The sequence below is a fragment of the Anopheles gambiae genome, chromosome 2 (genome assembly GCF_943734735.2).
Source record: "Anopheles gambiae chromosome 2, idAnoGambNW_F1_1, whole genome shotgun sequence".
Classification (NCBI taxonomy): Eukaryota; Metazoa; Arthropoda; class Insecta; order Diptera; family Culicidae; genus Anopheles; species Anopheles gambiae.
Genome location: NC_064601.1, coordinates 54408780 through 54434319, shown reverse-complemented (window position 1 = coordinate 54434319; position 25540 = coordinate 54408780). Strand labels below are relative to the sequence as shown.

At 40.1% G+C, this 25540-nt stretch overlaps 2 protein-coding genes and 1 long non-coding RNA gene across 14 annotated transcripts in view; 2 read left to right on the top strand and 1 right to left on the bottom strand.

The window, feature by feature from the left end:
- The window catches only part of LOC1274587 (protein kinase shaggy), a 37452-nt gene extending 32357 nt beyond the window's left edge, over positions 1 to 5095 (top strand). For 3 of the 5 annotated variants that reach the window (XM_061642730.1, XM_061642729.1, XM_061642728.1), the window contains 3 exons: positions 89 to 282; positions 2682 to 2868; positions 2968 to 5095. In XM_061642730.1, coding sequence (XP_061498714.1) covers positions 89 to 282; positions 2682 to 2868; positions 2968 to 3311 — 725 coding nt within the window. In that variant the 3' untranslated portion in view covers positions 3312 to 5095. Of the gene's footprint in view, positions 1 to 88; positions 283 to 850; positions 911 to 2681; positions 2869 to 2967 lie in introns of all 5 variants that reach the window. The other 2 variants (XM_061642727.1, XM_061642726.1) reach the window with 1 other exon arrangement.
- Positions 5096 to 18289: 13194 nt separating this feature from the next.
- On the bottom strand, positions 18290 to 22417 carry LOC133391543 (uncharacterized). Of its 6 annotated transcripts, none has more exons than XR_009765037.1 (7): positions 20783 to 22416; positions 20241 to 20714; positions 19672 to 20101; positions 19304 to 19596; positions 18947 to 19207; positions 18496 to 18744; positions 18290 to 18404 (listed from the first exon to the last, which is right to left on the bottom strand). It is a non-coding gene; the product is annotated as an uncharacterized LOC133391543 (long non-coding RNA). The 6 variants fall into 6 exon arrangements; XR_009765036.1 differs by having other exon boundaries at positions 19672 to 20714; positions 20783 to 20913; positions 21108 to 22416; XR_009765034.1 differs by having other exon boundaries at positions 19672 to 20714; positions 20783 to 21206; positions 21616 to 22416.
- A 1165-nt stretch (positions 22418 to 23582) lies between these two features.
- LOC1274584 (nucleolar protein 16) lies at positions 23583 to 24691 on the top strand. 3 transcript variants are annotated; one of them, XM_313729.4, is made up of 3 exons: positions 23583 to 23726; positions 23901 to 24038; positions 24124 to 24691. In XM_313729.4, exons 2-3 carry the CDS (start codon positions 23935 to 23937, stop codon positions 24626 to 24628), a joined length of 609 nt encoding a protein of 202 aa, XP_313729.4. In that variant the 5' UTR covers positions 23583 to 23726; positions 23901 to 23934; the 3' UTR covers positions 24629 to 24691. The 3 variants fall into 3 exon arrangements, with proteins under 3 accessions (XP_313729.4, XP_061506985.1, XP_061506986.1); XM_061651001.1 differs by having other exon boundaries at positions 23587 to 23726; positions 23897 to 24038; XM_061651002.1 differs by having other exon boundaries at positions 23627 to 23697; positions 23897 to 24038.
- Positions 24692 to 25540: the final 849 nt, after the last annotated feature.

The window sequence follows — 25540 nt, the reverse complement described above, 5'->3', positions numbered from 1 at the left end:
CCTTGTACATGTATGTTACATCGTAACACCTTATTGATTTATTTTTTCTCATTTCATGACAATGTGAAACGACGATGCTTTGCAACAGACGTATGGAGTGCAGGATGCGTGCTTGCAGAACTGTTGCTCGGACAACCAATCTTCCCGGGAGATTCTGGCGTCGATCAGCTGGTGGAAATCATCAAAGTCCTCGGCACACCGACACGGGAGCAGATCAAAGAGATGAATCCCAATTATACGGAATTCAAATTCCCTCAGATCAAGAGTCATCCATGGCAAAAGGTACGCGCTGATTGTGGGAGTGCTTTTTCATCAGCAGCCAAACTCCTCAGGACACGCTGCTTGTTTTGAGCATTGAGAATCAACTTCACAGCATACATAGAATCTTTTGTCGTTTCCCGCATTTCCATTCCCAGCCTTATCAAGCCATCCGATGTGAGAATGTTTCCTCCCATTTACGGATCATTAAAGATCGCACATGCAGATTCATTCTTTTGGATTGAGCTTGCCACCGACTTGTTTTTTCTCCCTCTCTCTCTCTTCTATATCCATTTCTTGAAATTGTAACACACCAGATACGAGAGGTTTTCGCTTAACCAGGGTGTATATTTACATCCAACTCCGAAGGCTTTTTACTTCCTACGTTCATTCCCCTTAAAACCGTTTACGTGAACGTTTCCTTCCCGTTACTCGTGTTTCCTGTGCTTTGAGAACAGTGCCACGTGTGTGCTTGTTGTGCAATCAGTGGCCAATCAGTTGGTTGCTGTGCAATGTTATGCAGTATTTAGTCGACTTCAACAGTGCCAAAACGAAAATCATTTTCCGTCCGATTCGCTTCGACTCATTTCAGTTAATGCTAGAGCGAATGTCTTTCCCTACCACGACCAAGACCGACCACCAACGTATTAGAGTAAGAAATGGAAGTTTGTAGTCGAAAATAAGAAAGGAACGAACTTACCGCTAGCCTACCGTTTTTTTTTTTCTTACTATACTTACGCTCATTTCGGCCACTACCAACACTACAAAATACACGACAAGCCAATACTACTCTACTTCTACACCATGAACAAGAATGGTTTTAAAAATACTGCCGCATCCTGTTCGTTTACAGTTCATTTCCGTTTATCTTATACAAGTAGCCAAGTAGCAGTTAGACAATGAACAATCTTTTGCAATCGTTCAGTGTACATCAAATGAATCAATTTCATCGAATGAGCGCACTAATACGAAATTTTTCGAAAGCACAGCTACAGACCCTTGAGAACATGTACTCCTACATATCCTAGACGAGGGCTAGTATGCGGAAAGATAATTTGTTTATGTTATAACATGTGTTGTTTTTCTTCTTCAGTGTTATTTTCATCTGGGTTTTATTGTGTTTTTAAATGTATACTTTTCTGTCAGCACTTCATTTATTCACTCTAGAATGTTTTTTTTTGTCTCAAAATGGCATAGCGGAAAAATGGAGTATAGCTAACTACTGTGTTTGATTTTGTTTTATTCTTAAATGCCTTTGTGTATGCATATGGTGTAATTTTCTTACAAGAACACAAACAATATGATACCATGCGCACACAAACACACACCTACAAACGCTCAAGCACGCACACACACACACTCACACTCACAATCACAATCTCCTTACATACTCAGACAACCAAGTACAGCCGCGCAACCATTCTACTAAACGCAGTTTTCTGTTTGGTCTGGTGAAGTGTGATTGTCTGATAATGTTTTTTTTTAATCAAGATTTTTAATTCATTTATCTGTTTTAACGTTCTGAGCTGCTGCTTCTCCCTTTGAGTAGGGATTGAAATTGAAATCAGCGTAAAATCATTCGCTTCGGGGACGTGATCAATTTAACACAGCACCTTTAATCGCATAAATTGTGGTTTGTGTCCATTCGATCTTTCATCGTGACGAAATTTTACCAGTAAACAAATAATCAAGCCATTGAAGTATCATCATCTCGTAGATTTTTCGTCTGTCAACTATAGACCATTGTTTCTTCAAAAGTATGCGTTTCGTTCTTGCGCTGCACTGCAGTGCTCGATTAGAGCGTAATGCGCTTGGATTTTGTTTTCCAATGCTTCAAATCCATACCATACCGTTGCACTGATTTCATGTCACTCTGTCATGCGCGCTCTATTTATTTTAACTGAACAGTGAGTCGAATCGAGTCTTTTAATTGAACCAATCCATCGCTTGTTCGTCGGTTGATGTAGGCTGCTTCAATGGGTTTTGTTTATCGCTTATCCTTTTTTTCCTACGCAACGGATCTCTATTGCTTTTCTTCTCTGTGTCAGCATTTTCATTCTGCCAATTCTACGACTGCGTGTCTTTGTGGAAACGTTCTTCCGCGGTTGTAAGCACTTTTAACGAGTTGCAAGAGTTCTGTTTCTTTGTGTAGTTTTTTTTTTTATTTTCACTACCAACTATTTACCACCGGTGTGCCGAACGGATAGCCTTCTGTTCTATTTCCTTCACGTTTAATATATCCTCCCTTTGCTAATTTGTGACGCCTCCTTCAGTTCTGACCCAGTTTGGCATAATGTGTCCGTGTTTTTCCCCCTGCTAGTCACGCTGATGGGACTGCGACGCACGCAATGCAATGCGTTTCTTTCGATCGCTACTCGACTTACGCTGACTAATATGTTCCTAATGGTTTACACTCTATTAAGGTGTTCCGGACACGCACCCCACCGGAAGCGATCGCACTGGTTTCCCGTCTGCTGGAGTACACGCCGGGCACGAGAATTACTCCGATGCAAGCATGTGCCCATCCGTTCTTCAACGAATTGCGAGAAGGCAGCAAGTATCTGCCGAACGGTCGCGAATTTCCACCGTTGTTCAACTTCACCGAGCAAGGTATGGTGTAGAGATCAATGCTGCTGAATATGTGAAACACGCTCATAGGACAATTTTATGGATTTTCGTTCTTCTTTTGCTTTGGAACCACATTTTTAGAGCTTGCCATTCAGCCAAGTCTGAACCTGATTCTGAGGCCCAGAAACCAAAACGAGGCCGCTTCCAAGGCAGGACAATCGTCAAGCGGATCGATGGAAGGTGGCAGCGGCAGCAGTGGCAACGGTGGTGCCGGCAGCTCATCTGGCAGCGGTGGCGTTGGAGGTAGTGGCGGTGGAGCTAGTGCCAGTAGCGCTGGCGATGCGAGCAACTTGGCGCAGCAATCCTGTAGCGGTGCAGCTGGAGGTAGCGCCGGCGCTGGCGTTGGATCGGACGATATGGCAGCCGCAAGTGGGGGTGATGCAAACACCTGTCAGCCTTCTGCTGCCACCTCATCGATGGGTTAGCTTTAATTGTGTACGAACGACAACAACCAGCCACAAGGAGCAAAATGTGCTTTAAACCTAGAGGAGAATAATAGCATGCTCAGAATAAGAGTGCAAGGAAAAACTAAAGGGAAAACAATACTTGTCCTCTAGCACTCGAACTGGGCGTTACTGTCTGACGTAGACACTAGGAAGCGACTGTGTACAAGTGTTTGCACGCAATTTTGAGAACCACGGCCAGCAGACGGCACACAAAATCAATGAAAAGTTAAAAAAAATTAAGTAGTAAAACCGAAAGGAAAGGGGATCATCGCACTTGCAAACGCAGCGATGTTGATCGATAACAAGCAAAACTAGCTGTGCGTAATGTCGGACATATGGGACTAGTGCAGAAATAGCGGTTACGCAAAGTAACGAGGTATGTGTGTAAAAGTTTAATGTTAAATTTATTTTTAATTATTATTTAAAGCATCGGGATCGTCAAGAATGCTATACATTGATGTATCGCTGTGCAACATGAAAAAATCATTTAAAAAACATGTTAAAGAAGCAACACAAAGCGACGCGTGGCATGTGCGGATGTTCGTAATGGTATGGTCCAAACACAGAAGATGTAGTTAATCTGTTTTGATCGTTTTGTTCGACTTTTTTGTTTCTTTATTTTTTACTTCGAAGCAGTCATCATTTAGACGGAAAGTACCGTGCAGAAACGTGTGTAGTGTGATGCCCTAGTGTGAGTGTAAAATCATGTAAAGCCCTACGAGTGGTGTGTATGGTTTGCTAAGGGTTATTAGAGAATCACTTATGTTCTCTAAACCAAAACCCACGCAAACCATCCACACTTACCTTCTCTTACACACAAAATAAAAGTTGTACATTTATATCCACGAAGATTACTGCAGCGCGCGCACTCCCTTAGCTGGTGGGGGCACTTCTAGCAAACAGGGTGGCTAACACTAACAAACAGGGTGGTTGAAAAACAACACCGTTCGATTGCGGTGTGAGAATGCCGGTAGTGTGTTAGCAATGAGTGTATGTACATTTCACATAGCTTTGTTTTAGTTTCTTTACGATAAAATGCAAAGTGAAAGAAACATAAACTAAATGGTTAAACTGAATTTTATTACTGCACACAAGTACGCATGAAACTAAAATCAAACCACCACCCCAATATCTGTATGTAACAGGCATATGAAGTAGAACAATGTTTGCAACAGTTCCAAACAGCGCGGGGATGTGTAGAGAGGTATTTAACATACTTTTGTGTTGAGAGAAATCTTCTAGAACCGAGCACCGGTGCTGTATAGCAACCCCTAAGCCAGCGCTGTGAAAACACACACACGCGCACGTTTTAAGACCCAACAACGATGGTGAGTGGTAGACTTATTTTAACGATTCAATAGTACCTTGCTGGGTTTGTAAATCGTTTGTATACCTCCATGTGTGAAATTTGCAATTTTTCGGCTATTGATTAAATATTTAATTTTTAGTATGTTATCACAGAGCAACGGTTCACCCCAACAGAACAACCATTATAGAAAGGAAATGATGATTAATATATTGTTACTAAATCACGCCAAGTCCAATCAATAAACAAACGGGTCTTGCATGACTTGAAACAGAAGACCGTTTTAGGTAAAGGGCCGGACCGATACGAGATTGCGAAAGATGCGCGTGTGTGTGGCGTTTGCGTTAACGTCATTGACAGAACACAAAAAACCATGTTCAACGATATGGCGTACCGTAAAATATGTAGGAATCTACAATAAAAAGGCCAATAAATCAGACCCGACGCGCGAAATGCAGGTTGGCGTATTTGATCATGCCGTTAGTTCCGTAAGCTTACAGATTTTGGGGCTGTTCCGATGAGTCAACCATCACATACACACTCTGACATTGCAGTGGGTTGAATTTGTCTTACACATCTTTTGTCTTCTTTTTTTTTTAATTGGTGTGATTGCGCATTATTTGCTATGGTGCATTATCAAGCAAATTGTGCATTATGTGCTGTTTGCGGTAAAGGGGGAATGCACACGCTGTCACGTCGTTTCTGTAATCAGTTTATAAAATTAGTATGCGATATACATCGACGAAAGCTCTTTTCTTTTGCCCAAAGCATAAGTGCAGCGCGACGATTCATCCATCACACGATTTCGATCGATTTTGATGAGAGGTGCGTTTGTTGGCTATATTCTGCTCTGGACAAGTCATTGTCGTTGGCAAGAAGAAGTCATTGTATAAAGGAGGCGGTTCTGCTGCAAATCTAGCACACAACCACCACATACCGTAGATGTAAGATTTGATGCTGTCGCATATCTACGTTGCTGACGATCTTGTCGATCTCACGCTCGTTCTGCAGCGAATCCATGTAAACGCCTAGAAAACAGGCAAACTACCGGCGAACACGTTGCTGTTCAATTTCGCGTTTTGCATGTGAAATATACAAAACAGTCACAGCTTTCTAAGCTAGGTAAGGGTATACTACTGCAGTTTGCATACTGTGCGCCTGTTACACGCAGCAGCAACGGAAAAAACGCGTATGATTGTTAAAAGGCGGCAGGCAAATGGCTGCTGATTTCTTTTCTTTTTTTTTAAATACGTTTCGTGTGTTGTTTTCATTAGATTTGCGCGAATGAACGGGAAAAGGTGTAAGAAATGGCTTTTTCCAGGTAATGATCCATTTTTGCTGTTAAAAGGTGTAAAATAAAGTTAGCTTTTGCTGTTAGGAAAGTTTTCTCAGACTAAGCAAATTTAATGGCGCACTTTATGACGTGTGTGTGTGTGTATGTGTGTGTGTGTACGAACATTACAGTTAGGACGAGAAAGTTTGCTAAAGTTTCTTTTCCGAGATGAGCTAAATGATGAAGCTCTAGAGTAAATGGGAAAAATCATATACATAATATATACACACTCACGTACATGCATGTGTCTGTATGCATGAGCAAGGCTAGACGAGCAAAAAAGTATATGTTTAATCATCTGATAAATTATTTTAAATGAATGAAAATTAAAAAAAAAACGCAGACAGAAGTAGAACAGATGAGTAGTAAAAACACATAATATATAGAGATAAACATAGCAAGACGTATATGACTAAAATGATTGTAGTATATATATATATATATATAAATATATACATATATATATATAATAAAAATAATAAAATGGAAAGGAAAATATACATATTACAGCATAAGTAATTTAAACGCAACTTCTAATTGGACTGGAAGCTAACTGGCAAGTGGCTGAGCTACCACACTTTATGCATGCAAAGTGAAAACAAAAACTGGCGAGAAAATGACTAACTACAACTGATTTAAATGTTGATTTTGGTCTGAACTCTGTATGTCGTTCAACAACAACAAAAAAAACGGATTAATGGGCGGGCAGGTTGTGTTGTCAAAAACGATTCCGTATTTGCTGCTAAACAAAATCCCGTGCGATGCAGCGACTGTATGGATACTGTTTTCTTTTTCGTAATGTTAAATTACATAGTGCATCTACAATGCAATGCGGTAAAGGATTGTGCCCTATGTGTATGTTATCGGTAGGGCGTGGACCAGTGGTTGATTTATTCCCCCCTTCCACACGCGTCACTTGTGGTTTCGTGTGAGGAAAATAGGAATGGTGTGGTTTGTTTCGTAGTGTAGCTTATCGTTGGAGAATCATGCAATCAGATCGGATTTAGAGCTATCCCGCAGAATCCATACCCTAATTCAAATGAATTCAAGAAGAAGCGGCTAAGTAAACAATTAAAAAGAAGAAAAAAACTATATATCATACATATGACACTTCACTTCACCACTACAGGACCGCGGCACAGAAAGCAGTGAACTTTATCGTGTATTATAGGCATATTAGCTAACTCTAACACTCTTATTTAACGAACGAACACAAAACTGATGCAGCAAACATTGTTAGATTGAACCTTAACAAAAGGAGAAAAAAGGAAGAAATAAACAAACCAACCAACAAACAGCAGAGCGCAGGATAAACTCGTAAAAATCCGCTATAGGGCATTTCACTTATACTCAACAAAAGTTAATAGTAATAAACGCTAGCAAAAGATTTATAAAGAGGCAAACAAACACGAAAATTCGTAGCAAAATTTTGCAAACATGTGACCAGAAACGCTGGCCCGAACAGCACGAACACGAAAAGTAAAACCAATACAAAACAAAACGAACAAGACAGCAGCTGTAAGACATATAGAAACTGTGTTGTAAGACATATAGAAACACTGCGTAACAAAAGTGAAGACAAAAAAAATGTTTCCCATTGTTCTAAAACTAAAAATATCTACACACACACACACAAGCACACAGCAACACACACACACCCTCAGACTAAAGGAGAACACCAAATTTGAGAATAAATGTGTGTCGTAATCACATATGCAAAAAAAGGAAAAAAAAATCATTTTCTCTCTTAGTAACTACACAGGCACAAACAAAAGCATGCGTAATGAAAAAAACGGTTAAACAACTAAACAATTGACATGTAATACAATTTACCATTTTTAAAACAAGTCCCTTGAAACCATAACAAACCAGACCGGAACCGTACACTTACACAAAACACGAAACAAAACAACAAACTTATGTGCAAAACAAGTAAAAGTGCATTGTTAGCAGACAAAAATGAATTCAAAATGTGACGAATAAAAAAAATACATAAAACAATACAAAAAAAATCTAAGTAATCTTTACAAACTACATATAAACTTATATATTACTTTCACATGCAATCATATACACAAAATCAGAAGTGTATAAACGAAAGCAACAGATCGGTTGAAAAGGTATACAAAAACAAACTACAGGAAACTGGAAAGCGAAACCAACCGATCATTAATTGTTTAGTTTTTTTTTTGTTGTGATTTATATTGTCTAACAGAACCGTATTTGTCATAAAACTGCATTGTTTAATACGTGTTTCGCTTTGTTTCCGTCACTATTGTATGTTGGTTTTAGTTCAGCAAAGAAAATGTTGAGAAAAAGGATATTTTATTGCGTTCTGCAGAGAGAGAGGGGAGGAGCTGAAGATTGTGACATTGGTATAGAATAGTAAAGGAACGTTCTTATCAAAATCATATCCAGCTGCTAATGGAATGGTAAAGCGGTTAGGGGAGAGAAAATCTAACACAAGGTCTTTCCGATCTCATAGAGCAAAACAGTAGCAGAATGAAGGACCGATTTAATAACGCAGCACAGAAGCTGGATTGCGTACGTACGCGCATGATACTCTTTAGTGGTGGTGGTAGCCGAGCAATGTGTGCCGTTACTTCCCGGATAGTAAGCGGCATGGTGGTGTGAAGCAAGCAGACACAAAAGAAATGAAGCAAAGTAAGATATAAAGCACGCAAAGCAAAACAATCTTATTCGAACAAACAAGCAAACAAACAACACACACACTTATGCTATTCATATATACGATACAATGAGTCGTGATGTCGATCGGCTAGCAATAGATCGCAAGAAGATCAGTTGAAAGAAGAAACATAACTGCACATCCTTATACCCGTAGTTACAGAATTCCAATGCAAAATAATGAAAGTTGAAAAGCAGCTATAACACAGATAAAGAAGCTAATAAAAAAAAAAACAATGTCACAGTGTGTCACATCCGTTTGCAAAGATAAAAGCCGAAAATCGATCTGCAAAGGCATCGGTAAGAGCATGAACACTCCGCATCTAATCAAGAACACAATGGCAATAGACTCTCAAAAGACAAAAACGTGCTTCAAGCCTATGCTACTTTCCAATGGCAACAAACAATGAATGGAAAGCCACAACTATAATGGTGACAAAGATGCAAGATGAAACAAATACCACACACACACACACACACACACACACACACACACACACACACACACACACACACACACACACACACACACACACACACACACACACACACAAAAACACCCACAAACACAACAAAAGGAAATTGCAGTTCAAAATCAATAGTTAAACAAAAATTATTTCTTGTAAAAAAGGAATGCTTTTTCTGCTGATAAAGAGAGGGAGGAGAGAGAGAGAGAGAGAGAGAGAGAGAGAGAGAGAGAGAGAGAGAGAGGAGAAGAAGTAAAAAAAGCTTAGCGACAACGGTTGGTCGCTATAGTTTCCGTTCGTTCTGGCCACGTGTTTTATGGCCATTCTGCGCATTAGCTCTGGGCGCAAAATCTATTGCAGTTTTATTCATATATATAGACCATGTAACGAGCATCTAACGGTTTTGCGAAATCTAACAACAAAATACTAACAAACAAAACTGTTGCTAAAATTAGCTAACACTTCGTAGAAAAAAAAACAAAGGTAATCACAGTATCTCACACAGTCAGTTCAGTCAGTCAGTCAGCCAGCCATGGGAGGGTGGAGGTGGAGGGGGGGGGGGGGAGGAGGAAGTTATGTTTAAAAACGATAATACCAGTTCGTTTGCCCGAGTGCTTTTGAACGAATTGCTCTTTGGTTGCACTCTGTCCCTAGCAAAGAATAAAATAAAATATAAAAAACGTAGTGCTTAAAAGGTCCTCTTAGTGGGATAGAGGCAAAATTAACAGAAAAAAAGAGAAAAAAAAAAACAAACAAAAACACAATAAAAAAGAAACAAAATAGAAATCAGAAACTGAAAAGGACCAGACCGCAGTTATTCAATCTCTGATGCAGTGGAAGAAGAAGAAGAAAAAAAAATAAAATTTTAGCTCGTAGTTATTGTGAAGGGTTCGTGTCTTGAATATGTGTCGTTTTGTTTTGTTAATTTATTGAAACACTATATCAAGCTCTATAAATAACTGCAAACGAAACAAAACAACTGAAACATATACGAAATGCACATGTTGGAGACGATTGTTTCTTTTACAATTGATTATTATAGTCCCATAAATACTAAGTTTTCGTTTTGCGTACTTATCAAGTTGATCGTTTTCTATATATATACTTGTGTGTGTGAGTATGAATGGGGAAATGCGTTTGAAGAAAACAAAACAAAAAATAAGAGAAGGTTGATAACAATATAAACTCAGAACGTTCATTCGTCGTTCGTTTCCAACTCACTTCGAAACGATCCGTACTCTTCTTGAATCGGTTTATTTTTATACATTTACCTCTACTGTAACTTGATTCAAGCTAGTAAAATTGACTAAGTAAAGAATGATAGATCAGCACTAGGGCGTATTTTAGTACAACACGCATCTGATTATGGATTGATGAGACGAAGCATAAGAGAAAGGGAAATGGAAAAGGAAAAGGAAAAAAAGCATCGCGAAAATAGAACAACAATATAGGGCAAATCTTCTAAAAAAACGGCAAAGGAGGCAAAGTTTAAAAAAACTAAAATACTAAAAATAAATAGAAACGAGGAAAAAGAACAAATCAGAGTAAGAGGAGACGAGTAAGAAAGTAAAACCAAAGCGCATATGCCGCAAAACAGGGCTAGAAACATCACAACGCAGGAAAACAAAGTGTTGCGGACGAGTTATGAGAGAGATGGAAAATGAGATCGGGAAAACCATAAAGCGTGAATCAGTTTTGTAAAAACTTGTATGTTTGTTATAGCTTATAGTAAAGACGAACCAGGGAAGAAAAGTAGGCGATGAGCAGATGATGCAAGAGCTGCTAGAGCTGGAACAGGCGACAGTGTTGACAGATGTCATAACAAACTGCAAGAAAAAAATACAACTGAAAGATAGAGAGAAAGATAAAGAATAAAAGAGAGAGAGAGAGAGACAGAGAGAGAGAGAGAGAAAGAGAGAGAGAGAACAAGAACGAGAACGGGAACGACCAGAAAAAGAGATTGAGTGAGTGAGTGAGTCGGAAGAGAGTGATGGGGGGAGGGGGTTATAAGGGTGACCGTAGCAATAGACGATGCGCAATCTCAGATTGCGCATATATTTATCTGTCAAACGGGTCGGTTTGATATATTTATCTGTCAAAAAAACTTTATATATCTCGGACATATAATCTTGAAAATTTATGCGCAATCTTGGCGCAATCTGAAAATGTATGGAAATGACGTTTATAGCTCAGGGTTGGCTACGCGAAATGACTTATGTTTTGATAAAACGAATATATGCGCAATCTGAGATTGCGCATCGTGTATTAATACGGTGAGAAAGAAAGAAAATAGATCAGTCAAATTGCAGTGGAGTTGAGCAATTTGGATGGTGTACTGTCCTGGTAATTATTCAAGTATAGAAATAGTGCATTTCCATTACATTCTGTCGTCTCTTACGTCCACACCACGAACAAAGAAATCGAATGAAAGAAGAAGAACTGTGTAACTGTGAGTGGAATGCTGGAAGAGAGAAGCAAATGGCCGATGTTTGTTAAAACAAAAAAAAACGCAAAATAGAAACAGAAGACAGAAAATACAGCCGGGCGATAGTCAGAGTAAAGAAGAGAGCGAATGAAAGAGCAATGGAGAGTATGGAAGATGTGGATCAAATGAAATGAAAAGAAATGATTCGCTGTAAAACGGTAGTAATGGATTATGGTAATGATGATGGTATGAGCGTAACAGATAATTGCAATAAATGTTATAACGAAAAACCTGTAAATGATAAATTTCAACCACTTTCCATCGTTTTGAGTAATTTATATGGACTTCTTTTCGTTTTGGAAGTGTTTTCTATTTGCAGGGCAGTGCATTTTTGTTTAATATTATCAGCCGCCTGGAGTATTCTGCAGCCGCTACGATAGGGAATATAGATATTGACGGGAGATTGACTATGATGCAACCAGTTGGGGCAAATGGAATGTGGCGACAAGCAGCAGATAAAACCACAACGTCATTAAACTTTTCAGCATGTTTGTGTGCTTGATGCTGACCGTGGCATGAGGTTGGTGAATTTCGAACTCATGATTCACGTAAGTAGAATGTCAATAGTACAAAGTACCCAATATCCTTAAAATCATCTCAACCGCGTTAACAACCAACCAAGCGTCACCAGTGCCTTAAACGTGCCATAAACGTGGTCTTTACGACCTAAAATCTCAGTACATTTGGAATAAAAAAACGGCTCCATTCAACAGACGATTACCGACTGGAGCATTTTAAAAATAGAAGGAAAAAGCTGATGGCTCTATCTGACCTGTTGTGAGATTCGGTAGCCAGTGGGACATGTATCGTTTCGAAAGGTTTAACATTAATTGCGATTTGTTCAAATGTTAAACTCAAATGAATAGTAAACGGGACAGGCCCAACTCAGAAATGATTGACAGTCGATAGTGTTGATAGTATCAACTTAATACCCGTGTATCTTTATTTTTTGTCGGGGTGTTGATATTTAGACTATCATATGTAGAAGGTTGACGAAACATAATGCCTTCAACAATATAATGATGAGTAAAAAGCCACATCTACTTCTTCATCTACAATATCTTGAGCAACAACCAAATCCCTTACAATATCCAAATCAAACATACAGGGGTTTGTAGAGTTTTCATTATTTTGGGACACTTTCTTGACTTATTCTTAGGGGAAGTGTGTTGGAACGCAGTAAATGTGGACTGTTCTCTTCAAGTGGTGAAATCAAACTAACATTTATTGAACATATGTATACACGGCTACTATGATTAAATTCAATCCTGCATGCTAGGATTCCTTCACTCCTCCTCAAGCTGCAGCGATGGAAGTCCCATTTTTTTACGGCATTTATCCAACTTCACTTTCGACAATGGCTTTGTCAATGCGTCAGCGATCATAAGTTCGGAAGGGCAGTATTGAATCTGTATAACGTTGTTATTCACCAGGCCCCGGATAAAATTGTACCGAGTGTCGATAAGCTTAGTTCTTCTACATCCTCCTTCGGCTCGCAACATCGCCAGGCAGCTCTAATTATCTTCACGGATAACGAATGGTCCAGTCGTCTTCTCATCTACATCTTTCAAATGTTTTTGCAACTAGAGCAGCTCTCGACCTACCTCCCCTAAAGCGACATATTCCGCCTCGGTCGACGAGCCACTGCACTGCACTGCTTCCGAGCCGACCACGAAATAGGTCCACCTAAATGGAAAATGAATCCCGAGTTCGATTTTCGATCTTGATGGTCTCCCGCGCAGCCAGCATCAACATTTGCTTCGAGCTGCCCTTCTTCACCAAGTTTTAATTTCAGATCTGCTGTTAAATTCAGATATCGCAATGTTCTCTTGGCTTCCGTCCATTCAGCTCGGCAAGGATTGCTCACCTTGCGCCTCAGGATGGATGGCATTGTCGGGCCGCGTGTTGACCGCAACGTACGGCAAAGCACCCACCAAGCTTTGTAAATCGTCCTTCCGAGGCATTGGTTCCACCTCCTTTTCCTGTATTCTCGGGTAACCGGGGTCCATTAGGATACGGGATGGTCTTGCATCTGCTTGTCCGAATCTTTTAGCAATTCTACGAATGTACGAGGCTTGATCTAACAAAAATTGCCCATTCTGTTCTCGTTCGATTCGAATACCCAGATAATTCCTTACATCGCCTAGGGTGGTTATCTTAAAATGTCGTTTCAAAGTAGTTTCGATATTTTCATACTCTCTGTCCTCAGAGCAAGCAACAAGCATGTCATCCACATACAGCAGTATGAATGACCATCGATCACACTTGTTCTTCACAAACAGACAAGGATCTACTTCTGAAGAATAGTACCCCACACTCCGAAGCACTTCGGTTATATTTTGGGTCCATACTAGTGTTGGGAATTTCGTTAAAAAAAGGTACGGAACGGAACTAGTTCATTTTTTCAAAAAAACGGAACGTGAACCTGGGGTGCAAAAGAACCGACCCAAAGCTTAGAAGCCAAACTGTCATCCAGAGGGGAGGGGGGGGGGGGGGGTGATTTTGTTACTTGTTACAGGACATGAAAAGGCGTTTCTTCAATCTGAAATCATATCTGACACCAAATCTAGATGGGTTCAACCTATGCCCAGTAAGCTGTACCAGCTGTGCTAATATAAAGCATCAAAGCCTTCCTGTACCACTAATAGGCTTGGCTATCAGTAACTTATTAAATGCCCATAGCAGGATAATCATCCCAGCGTATGGGGACACGATCCATTCGAGGCTTTTACCCATGCCGATGTTATTGAGTGGTACGAGTTGACGATTATATCACGAGATTGACTAAATATTTCAATTTCACTTACTATCTAAAACAAATATTTTTATTCACATAAATCGTTTACAAGATCACGGCACTCAAACGGTTGTCGAATGGAACAGAATGCTTCGAATCGAATGGCCAAATATTGGAATCATGCCAAGTGCCAAGATCAAGTGGATATCGTGGCATAAAAAATAAATACATTTTATTTTTCGTTATTCATACTCGCATATTATAATACATCTTTTCCAATCTGTTCTGCCATATGAGTACAGATTTTAATTTTATAATAATTATTTGTCTAGTTAAAACAAGCTAAATTATAACAAAAAGTATAATAGATGTTACAAATTGCACCATAATACCAAATGCAACATCATTCGGCTTCGCTTATCACGATTTTTATAAACGATACGCGACGAAGTGCGATGAATATTCCTGTGAGCATGGGAGAGTGCACAGGCAACACATACTGTATGCGAGAAGGAGTGAACAGTTATCTTGCATGCAGCAAGCAACAGCCGGACAAAGCCGGTTTTTCAAAGTACGGAACGCACGAACGATAGCACCTTGCTAACAATATTGAAGCGGCAAAGACCGGAACGGAACGGAGTGAACAGAAAGAACGAATTGAACGGAACGGAATGAACGGAAAGAACGGAATGAACGGAAAGAACGAAATGAACGGAACGGAACGGAATGAACGGAATGAACGGAACGGAATGAACGGAAAGAACGGAATGAACGGAACGGAACGGAACGAACGGAAAGAACGGAAAGAACGGAATGAACGGAACGGAACGATTTTGTATAAAGGATCGGAACGGAACGGCCTACATAAAGAACGGAACTTTTTTACTAGGTTCGGACCGGAACGGCCAACACTAAATCAAACATCAAGATTAACTCAATCTGTAGCATTACCGAACGATCACATCATACCTGCCTCCCCAAGCTCCCGACCAGGCTGGTTTTCGCTGTTCTTTTCGGGGATAATTCGTTAACGAATTTTCCCCGAAAAGACCAGCGAAATTCAGATCATTTTCGGGGATAGTGAACACACGTGAAGGATGAACCCATGCAAAAAAGAGCTAAAAATAGAAATGAACATTCGGATTCATTCCCTTCCCTCATATTCCAATTCATGCTCATGCTACATCCTTGATGCTACCAACCACATCGCTAATTATACTTCGAATCACTTAACCAGTTGCGCCACCATATTATTATTCATGATCGTGCTATTTGCTTGTTTTGTTGTATGAAGGGGTACTGATACTAAATGAATTAATAGAAATAAATAAAACAATAAAAATAATAGATTGACTATTAAACACACATTTCTAACAATGAGTAAAGGTGTCTGAAGTTACTGGAGCTGCATGTTTTAAAAAGAAATCAAAACTTTAAATCATCGATGAAAACAATAAAAATGGAATTGAACTCATGTCGACCATGGTGCAAACATTACACCATTACCATTTGACCACTACTAGTTCATGAACATGAATCGTCATCTATCAGTTTTAAGCCCTTCAAATATAGCACAATGAACAAAGAGATGTGTAAAAGTTCATTGATGCGTGTGAGAGAGTAGAGCTGATGAATAGAAAGAGATGGCATGAGTTTATGTTCATTATCCCCGAAAAATTTCGCTTGGGTCTTCCAAATTATCCACTGCAACTTCACGCACTTGATCATCCAATGCTTAAAATCCAGCATTTTTTAGCAAACTTACCTTTCGCCGGATGTTTTGCCTCATCACATCTCGCTTAGCTGCGGACGTGCGAGCACTTTGTACGGCGATCCTATGCGTTGCACAGTAATTTAAAAACTTTCAGCTATTAACAATTAACACGAGTACCCATTTTCTGTTGATTTTTATTCAAAATAAACAACCAAATTGAGCACTTCCATTTCGTATCAACCACCAAGTTGTACAGTCTTTCCCCGAGTTACGCGAATAATGCGTTCCGGAGACATTCGCGTAACTCGGATTTTCGCGTAAGTCGAATATCACATGTTACAGCAAAAATATACTTTATTTATCATAATTTTTGATTGAATTTAGTTCATTTATGTAATTTTATACTTATTTGATGCAATTGGTGTAGAAAAATTGGTTATTTATCGGTAATTATTTTTCATTTGACAATTGATGGAGAAAATTGTACTGATTTGACATCTGAACTGTCAAAAATAAAAATTCGCGTAACTCGAATTCGCGTAACTCGAGTGTCGCGTAACTCGGGGAAAGACTGTATACATTTGTTCGGCGTGCATGTGCGCGAAAGAGACGGCACGACAAAAAGAGCGAGAACATACATACCTCGGTACAGGCGTCCCCCGAGTTACGACCCCCTCGAGTTACGACGATCCGCAGATACGACGATTTTGATTTTGACAGTGAAAAGTTGTCAGTGACAAGAAATTGTTTTATTTTTTGAATTTCTGTGCTGATAACCGTTACACACACATTTTCAAAGATTCTATAACTACCCGATCTTCAATATTTGCATCGTGCAAACGACTTTTGCTGTAAAATTAATACATTATCAAACATTGTTGCAAATAAAAATCACAACCCAAGTGCCACAAATCCACTAAACGACCACTAAACGCCTTCTAAACGACTCAAGTTCTCTACCTAAACGGAATATAGAAAGACTTCGTTTAGCAGACGGCAAACGACTCATGCATTCTAAAAATAGCAAAAAAGCTGATGGCGTTATCTGTTGGTGGGATACCCCAACCAGTGGAGCTTCATCGCTTAGAGGAGAGCTTTCTCATTTCCTCTGTACTGTTGTATGGTTTCGCATTGAAGTTATGCATCGCTAGAACTAGAACGGCGATACGATTGTTTAAATACTAAACTGAAACAAGTGAGATTTGAGTAATGGTCGTTGGTGTTGATACCCACGTATTTGACCACACGACCATTTATATAGATTTTTGCTCAGAAAGTTAGAAGGCTATATACGTCATAATAAGAAGAAACTTGTCGAAACACATTCCAAGAAAAGGATAGCAATATAATGCTTAGTTTTAATACGCCATCTATTGATCAAACCAATGAAGCTGTGGAGCTTTCATTTTTTTCTATGGATATTCAATTTTCCAGTCGTTTAAGCTTAATCTGTGGCGCTTGGGAATAGCATAGATTTCGTCTTTTAACCTTTAAGTTGGCAACCGGATACCCGGGTATTTTTTTCAACTTTAAACTGCCATAACTTTTGATTCATTGCTTTTATTGACCTGAAATTTGCCGTAGCCTCTCAACTTTTAATTTATGATTTTTTGGTGCATAAGTTGTAATTTTAAACAGCCTGTAAGTATTTTATTTTGAATTTTTTTTAACTTTACCACGTAAGTTGGCAACCAGCATACCCGGGTATTCCATACATTTTGTATGGAGAATGACGTTTCTCTTCTTCCTCTTTTCGTATTGTGCTTATTTTCGAGTCAAATGCAAGCGATTCCAAATTTCAATATGACCGTTATTTTTATATTAAAATGAAAAAAAACTTAATGAATAAATGAAATAGAAGAGAATATATGGTCGGCATTACTTGCTTACAGCATTAAAATATAGAAAGCATTGTTTACCTATGAAAATCGTTAATTTTTTGCATCAAAACGTGTGGAATACCCGGGTATGCCGGTTGCCAACTTACGTGTGTATATCTGGTTGCCAACTCTACGGTTAAACATCCCGGCAGGCAATTGACAGCTAAACTGACGGCGCCGGAGGAGGAGAAACGGGCGCCCAACCGTGCATGGCTCAGGCGCCCAACGGAAGACATGATTGGGCGTGGGGGGGTACGGATGAAACGGACCTCCCGTTCTTTCGTGTATTGTTTACATTCGTTTATCCGTGTATTTCTTTCATTCGGGTTGTATATCAACACAGCTAATTTTCAAATCGACCGTTATTTTATTGATAATTAAATATTCTAAAAATACACTATTTTTCATACAAACCTAATTCAGCGCACGAAAATGGCTATCACGGAGATTTCCAGCATTCACCTGTAATTAAATAAAAAAATAAAATATAGAATAAGTAAACAAAGTTATTTGCGTTTCATATAAATAAAGCGTAGAGAATGCAATACATTACCAGTAATTGTGAGAAGCCATGTTGTTTTGAACATGTTCAAACAATTTGTTGTAGCCGCCTAAACAAACATGCCTCCAGTTGAAATGATAGTATGACGACGAACGTGCAGGAGTTGCGTCGTCATCGAGGACTAAACCAGCTTCATCGTTTTGGCAGCATTCCGTGACCCAGATGTGATTGTCCTTCGTGATGAAGTGTAACTAGCCGACCGTACATGGTATGGCATTGATGAGAACGGCTTATCTGAAACTAAAGAAAGAAGAATAATATCAGTCAAGTGCATTTCATGCTGATCGTTCGTGATCGTTTCTTGTATGTATAAAGGAATAAGGGGGACATTTTTACAGATTTTTTCATTTGCACGCTTCCTACCCGCACCAGTGTAACCGGTGCTAGCGGACGAGCTAACACCCAATACTATGCCATAGATTTGGGCGCGGTTGTTGCGTACCTGTGGGCCCGACATGTTTTTACAATCTCGGAACGTCACCTCTGTGGTCCAAACATCTGTTTCAGAGCGCAAGTATCGCCTTGCAATCCTAACGCGTCTACCACGACCATTCGTTCGGCGTACGTTTGCTGCAGTTGGTTGCTGTCCGCTTGGGCTTGCGTCAATATGCTGCGCTTCGTGCGGTGGTGATGCACTTGATGTTACCAAATCACTGCGACTTCCGGACGGTTGTGAGAGGCAACTGTAGGTCTCACAGCACAGCTGAAATAGACAATATAACAGAAAAATATTGTTAGTGGAGCGCAATCCATGTAAACCATTAATTTTAATTATATCGTCAATTTGTCTTTCTCTTACATTTTACACTGTCGCTAATTTCGGTAGCTTAGGTAAGCTAACAGTACGACGATGATCTGGATACCGCCAATTACCGGCTCGTAGATGCGTGAACGCATCACTGAAGATTTTGTACCTCCATAACAGTCCGTCTCAGACGACGAAATTATTAGCAGTTGCGATCTGATACACGACGCCTAAACGCAATGAGAAAAAACACATCAAAAACGTTTTAGATGAAAAATATAATGTCGGTGTAGCTTAATAAACATTAAAATGAAAAATTTATTTTGCTTTTTCGCACGGCATATTAGCTGAAATGAAAAATAAACATTGTTAACCAGTTTATCAAACTGTCTTTCTATTACTTTAGATACTGTTAGACTTACTTCAACTTTGCTTCAATTTAGCACGGTGGCCGGTGACCCACGGGGTTTTCCGCTGTTTCCAGTTTGTGGTAGTCCGGTGGTTTTTATAGAGCAGTGACTCCCACATTCTCCAGACGGTGCCGGAGGATGAGGAATAGGAACGCGTGCTCTAATTTTGTCTTTGGGGAGACATTAATCGAAGCAGGACAGGTGCAGTATGATCCGACTACAGCGCGATGGCGAGTAACCCGGAAACACCAAGAATGGGGACATAAAATGCGGGTATGTGATAAGTAGCTTCGTCAGTCAGATGTACCAGTCCGTGTTGTTGGACAACTTCCGACGACAAATGCAGTGCCATCGGTGGTTCCGGTTGCCATTCCTCGTGCTATCCGTCCTCCCGGATTGCCGGTGCGTGTTGTTGGACAACTTCCGACAACAAGTGCAGTGCCTTCGGTGGTTTCAGTGGCCGTTCAGCGCGAGTCAACAAAGAATGCCAGTCCGTGTTGTTGAACAGGTGAAGGTAACGGATGAAGTGTCAGCGCTGGTCTCGAATGCCGGTGATGGTAATCATCATCGGTCAACATTACCTGGTGTTCCTGTACCATTCCGTCCGTTCCGTCCGTTCCGTCCATCAGTGGTACCGGTTGCTGATGCTCTACCGCAGGAATCAGGCATGAAGATCGGTAGACAACAGGCATTGGCGGGATCTGCAGTACCATCGATTGCATCGCTTGTCGAAGTTCATGCTCCGAAGAATCAGCGTGGTATGATGTCCGCTGTTGTAAGACAACAATTACCCACCAGTGCTTCTGCATCGGTGATAGCGGCTGCTAGAGGATCTGTTTGTATTGTGAGCTGTACACCACCCAAAATGATCAGCGTTAATGTTCAAAAACCATCAACGAGTACTGCTATATCTGAGCAATTTTTTACCTGTTTTCCTAGCCAGATCCGTCCGCCAGGCAAGATAGTTGATGGTGGTAACCAAGTGCCATCGACAAGCACCGGTACATCGTACATAACGACTGAACGAGCAACTGGTCCTGTTGTGATAAATTTGCCTAAAAATATAACCAGGAAAAATGATCAGAAACCGTCAACGAGTCTGCTACGTTTCCGGTGTACGAACCTGTGCTGCCTTCATCACCAATAATGATGATCACCGACTATGAACACCAGGCTGCAGCAGGAGCAAATCAAGCAGTCCTTTCAATTACTTCTACAGAGCATTCTGGAAGCTGCTGCCTTCGTTGTCGGATGCTGTTAATGAAAATAGATGCACGCAGCGCACAGATTATGGTTATTTTAAATTAGCAGTCCACAATACTGAATCCTATGAAGGGTATGAGAAGAAATGCGCAGAGTTTAGCAATAGAAAAAATCGAAAATGAACAAAAGTTTGATGCATTTGAAGCAAAAATAGCTGGAGATGATTTTGCATTTTGCAGTTATACTTAAATAATAGATGCAGATATCAGCCGCCAGGATGCCAACAACAGGATGCATGAGGCTTTAGACGTGTTGTTTGATGGGACTTTTCTTGCACGGTGTAGCTGGGAAGGATCGTCAGGAAAAAATAGCTTTTAGTAACTACCCAAATACAGTGCTTATTTAAGTCTATCGCCACAAACCACGTGGGAATAGACATAGATAAAGAATATGATAAAGAATATTTAAAATGAAAACTGACACAAGCACCGGCAAGAGTAAACATACAGGGAAATGTTAAAACAAGCTGCCATAGAAGGAAGAAATAAAAATAAATTTATTTAGTGTGGCACAATGTGCCGTAACTCTCCTCAATTCACAAACTTGATATAATTTCCACCTGAAACGAAATGCTCATCCGGTTATTGCTCTGACCGCGCAGTTCCCATAAGGCCCGCACCGACGATCTCAGGTTGTTGTAAACAAAAATAAGGATAAGAAATCTAAAAGTAAAAAGAATCAAAGTTTCCTTACCATCATGCCCACTTCTTTGATGGCTTTCCAATATCCTTCGCATGAAATCCGCTGGGTGCATACGAGGTGAATCGGATTTGTGTGCTTGGATTGTGGATTGCGGATTTGTGTGTCTTCGGACAGCTTGGAACACTTCTGAAGAACACTGATAACATCGATTATTCATAATGTTAAACGGCAAATTTTATACGATAAGTTATTTAATTGCAGCGTAATGAAAAATTACAAATACAACAACTTTAATTAACATATCTTCCTGCGGAGGCAAATAGCTGCACGTATCTAACCTCCATCTATAGTTTTCTCCTGGTAAAGGATAAGGACACCCAAAAATATGGAAAATTAGATAGGTACAACCGAACATTAGACGGATACGTATACATATTTCTAATTTATAACACTTTAGCACACATTTTTGCTTCACACTAAGCACAACAAACAAACATATGAAGCTTAAATATTTCAACGCTTCAATATTCGCCAACAGCACACAAGTGAATAGCACCTATGGTCATTACTTTTAAGTTCACATTACAAACTTTAACACTGAAATTATGCAACTAAAATACATGTTTATCACGAAGACGCTTCTGCATCAAACTCTTTCACTTTGTAAACATAACCTCGATCCATCTTCGCTGCCTAAAATAACACACACACATCCATACACTGTACGTCGCCACATGCCGTTTGGTGCTGTTGCACGCACACAGTTGCAGTTCATCAGCGCTCGTCCGTGTTTCTTCCTGCTTTTCCATGCGTTTCAACACCCCTCGCCCTAGTATGAAACGTCAATTGCCTGCCGGGATCGGTTATAAACTTAACATTGACAGATATTCGACATACGACTTTTTCGACTTACGTCTTGCTTTAGGGCATTTTTTCGGTCCCAAATACAGTCGTATCTCGGGGGACACCTGTATATGATGCGCGTAGATTGTCACCAACACAACGAAAGGCTTTTGGACAAAGGTTGACGAAGTGTGTGGAGTGTAGTGGGAGAGTGGGCACAGAAGCTCACATCGAAACGAGCACTGTAAGCGAGTAAAGGACGGCTAGAGAAAATGAGCGAGATGCAGCTATTTTTGAACGTCAAAAACTCTCGCCTTGCCCTACGGAGCGGTTGCAAGGTTAATTAAAGATACCAGATGGTGAAAAAGGGCCTTTGGGTGGTTGAGTTGAGGAACTTTGCGTCATTTTGAAACCGTTAACTATTGGTTTCCGCACACAAAGCATAGCACAAATAAAACAGATTTCATTCCTACTACGTGCATTTTTGTATGTTTATTTTATCAACAAAAAAAAAAGGGAGATATTAACAAAAGAGTTGATTTATTTGGTCGCAAAATTTAAAATCATATGAATAAGAGTTCTAATGTTGTTTAAATTGTCAATGGGTCTCGTAGATCAGTGGTTCGTGGCGTAAACGTAACAAATGAATTTAATTTTGAAAATGAAAAGGTTATTACTATACATATCGTGCATTTCTCCCTTACAATCATGATTAATTTTTCAATAGGCATGTCTAGAATAAGATTTAAACAAATTTTGTATCAAAAACTCTAAACTAAAGGTAAAAAAAATAATGATTTCAATGGATGTGGGCCGCACAAATATATTTTTAAGGCTGAGTGGTCCGCGATCCCAAAAAGGCTGAAGAGCTCTGTCGTAGATAATGAGGAATAAATGCGAAAATGAAATGAATGATTTCTTAGTTTTTTCCTGAAGCATCTCTAAAACATAATGAATTATACAACAAATTCACGAAATAACACGAATTTTCACACTTCAACCTATGTTTGAATGTTAAATAAGAACTTGCCAAGCCCAAAATATATTTTAAAAGTATGTAATCGAAAAAATGTGGTAGATAAATTAAACGAACAAACTAAAAAATGTAAACAAAGTTTGAATCCTGGGGACCTTACGTCAAGTGACGAATTGTCAACATGCTCTATGTTCCATCACCTGATCTCTTGAATACACCTTGGGCGGATGACATATTTACCGCATGGCCGTCAAAACAACGTTGTTTACGAATACCGACTGCACGCCGTCGAAACTGGTGATCGTGATTGGAAGGTGAATTGAATTGAAACAATAACTATCAGGTGAGCGCAATTAATTTAAGCATTACTAATACAGGAAAACTATGTTACATATTATGGCACCAGAAATCGATACAGTCGGCTGCCGTAAAGGTGTACCTTCTGCGTTAAACTGATACAGTACAGCATCGATGTACGTACATATGTGGCTCATTGCGTTTTCGTTTTTATAGACAGTTCTTGGCAGTAATTTACCCCGAAAGCCTTCAGTATGGTGCGCCGGTTAAGAAAAACCAAGAAAAACCAGAAATATAACTACAACTGCAATAGAAAGCGTTTGGGCAAGAAAAATCGTCGAAATGGACACATCAACGAGTAAGTCGACGACGGAAACATTCACTGAAATGTGCCCTGTTCCTGTCCCTACCATAAAATTTGATTTGATTTTCTTCCTATCTAGTCCCGAAATTCGTGCGGCCTACGACGAGAAGAAGAAACCAGCTAACAACATTCGCGAAATGGGCCTGGCGTACGATGTGAACCGCGCCATACCAATCCCGAACGTGAAGCAGCAAATCAAAGCGATGGAGTTGGAGCTATCCGGACAGAAAGCACGCCCGTCCAGGGGGAATTCGAGCAAGGAACAGCCGAAACAATACGTGGCCGCACGTCTGGAGGAGGATGCGAATGAATACGCCGGTTCGCGGTTCCGCATGGCTCGGTCGATGGTGCGCGTCATCACGGATATGATCGATCGGCACGGATTCAACTACAAAGCGATGTCACTCGATTGGCGCAACTACGAGCAGGTAACGTGGCGCCAGTTCCGCACCAAGGTTCGCAAGTTTCTGCGCATTCCGGAGCAGTGTACGCCGTACCTGGAGCAGAAAGGTTGGCTCGACTGCGACATGAACGATCCGAACGATCCACGATGGAAGGAATATAGTACCGATGATGAATCGTAGTGCGTGCGATGGTAGCTTATAAGGTTGGAACAATTGTCAATAAAACATTTACAATGCATCGTACTATACAGCAGATTATCAGAAAGTTAAAACGCCGAGCTGACATGGCCAAGTTTTCGACCGTTCGCCAGGTTGATGGGTCTTTGGGTGTCCTGCTAAGAGCCCTATATTCCTAACCAATATCCCAAACAGGCCCTTGGCCACCTGATCCAATCCAATACAATTTTGGTGATATTTAATAGCTTTAGGATACGCCCAAAAGCTTTTAATAGACAACTCAGAAAGAAGAGAAAATGACGAAAATTCAAACGACCCTGGAACTGATCCGCTGTATTTGCTGGAACTTTTCCATAATTCGTGCTGGTGCTGAAACTGATTCCATGCCCTGTCTTATAGCTGGTCATGGCTGGAACTGATCCTGACCCCTTCCCTCCCTCCTCGCTCTCTCTCTCTCTCTCTCTCTCTCTCTCTCTCTCTCTCTTTCCCTCTCTCTAACACACTCTTTCTATCTATCACTGTCTCTCTCCCTCTCACGTCCTGTCTTACAGGGTTTTCCAGGAGTTCTCATAGCTGTGGGACACTTTATTGACTCTTTCTGCTATGAAATGAACTTATTGTAATAGGAATTGGACTCTCTAGCACCCTTGTTGGACAAATCCAATAGGAATTTCCAACGAGCCTGTTCAAAAATAGTGCCATAGGGTTCAATTTCCAACGTATGAAGTTCACTTCCAATGTGAAAGAGTCTAGGAAGTGTCCCACAACTATGAGCACCCCTAGAAACCCTGTATATTAAGGAATCATGAAATAAACTGATACTGCACTGATAGTTAGATCGTTCCCACCATTTATTGGAATCGTCCCATTGGCAATCAACACCATTGATCCACAAAATTATGGGTAGCATCCAAA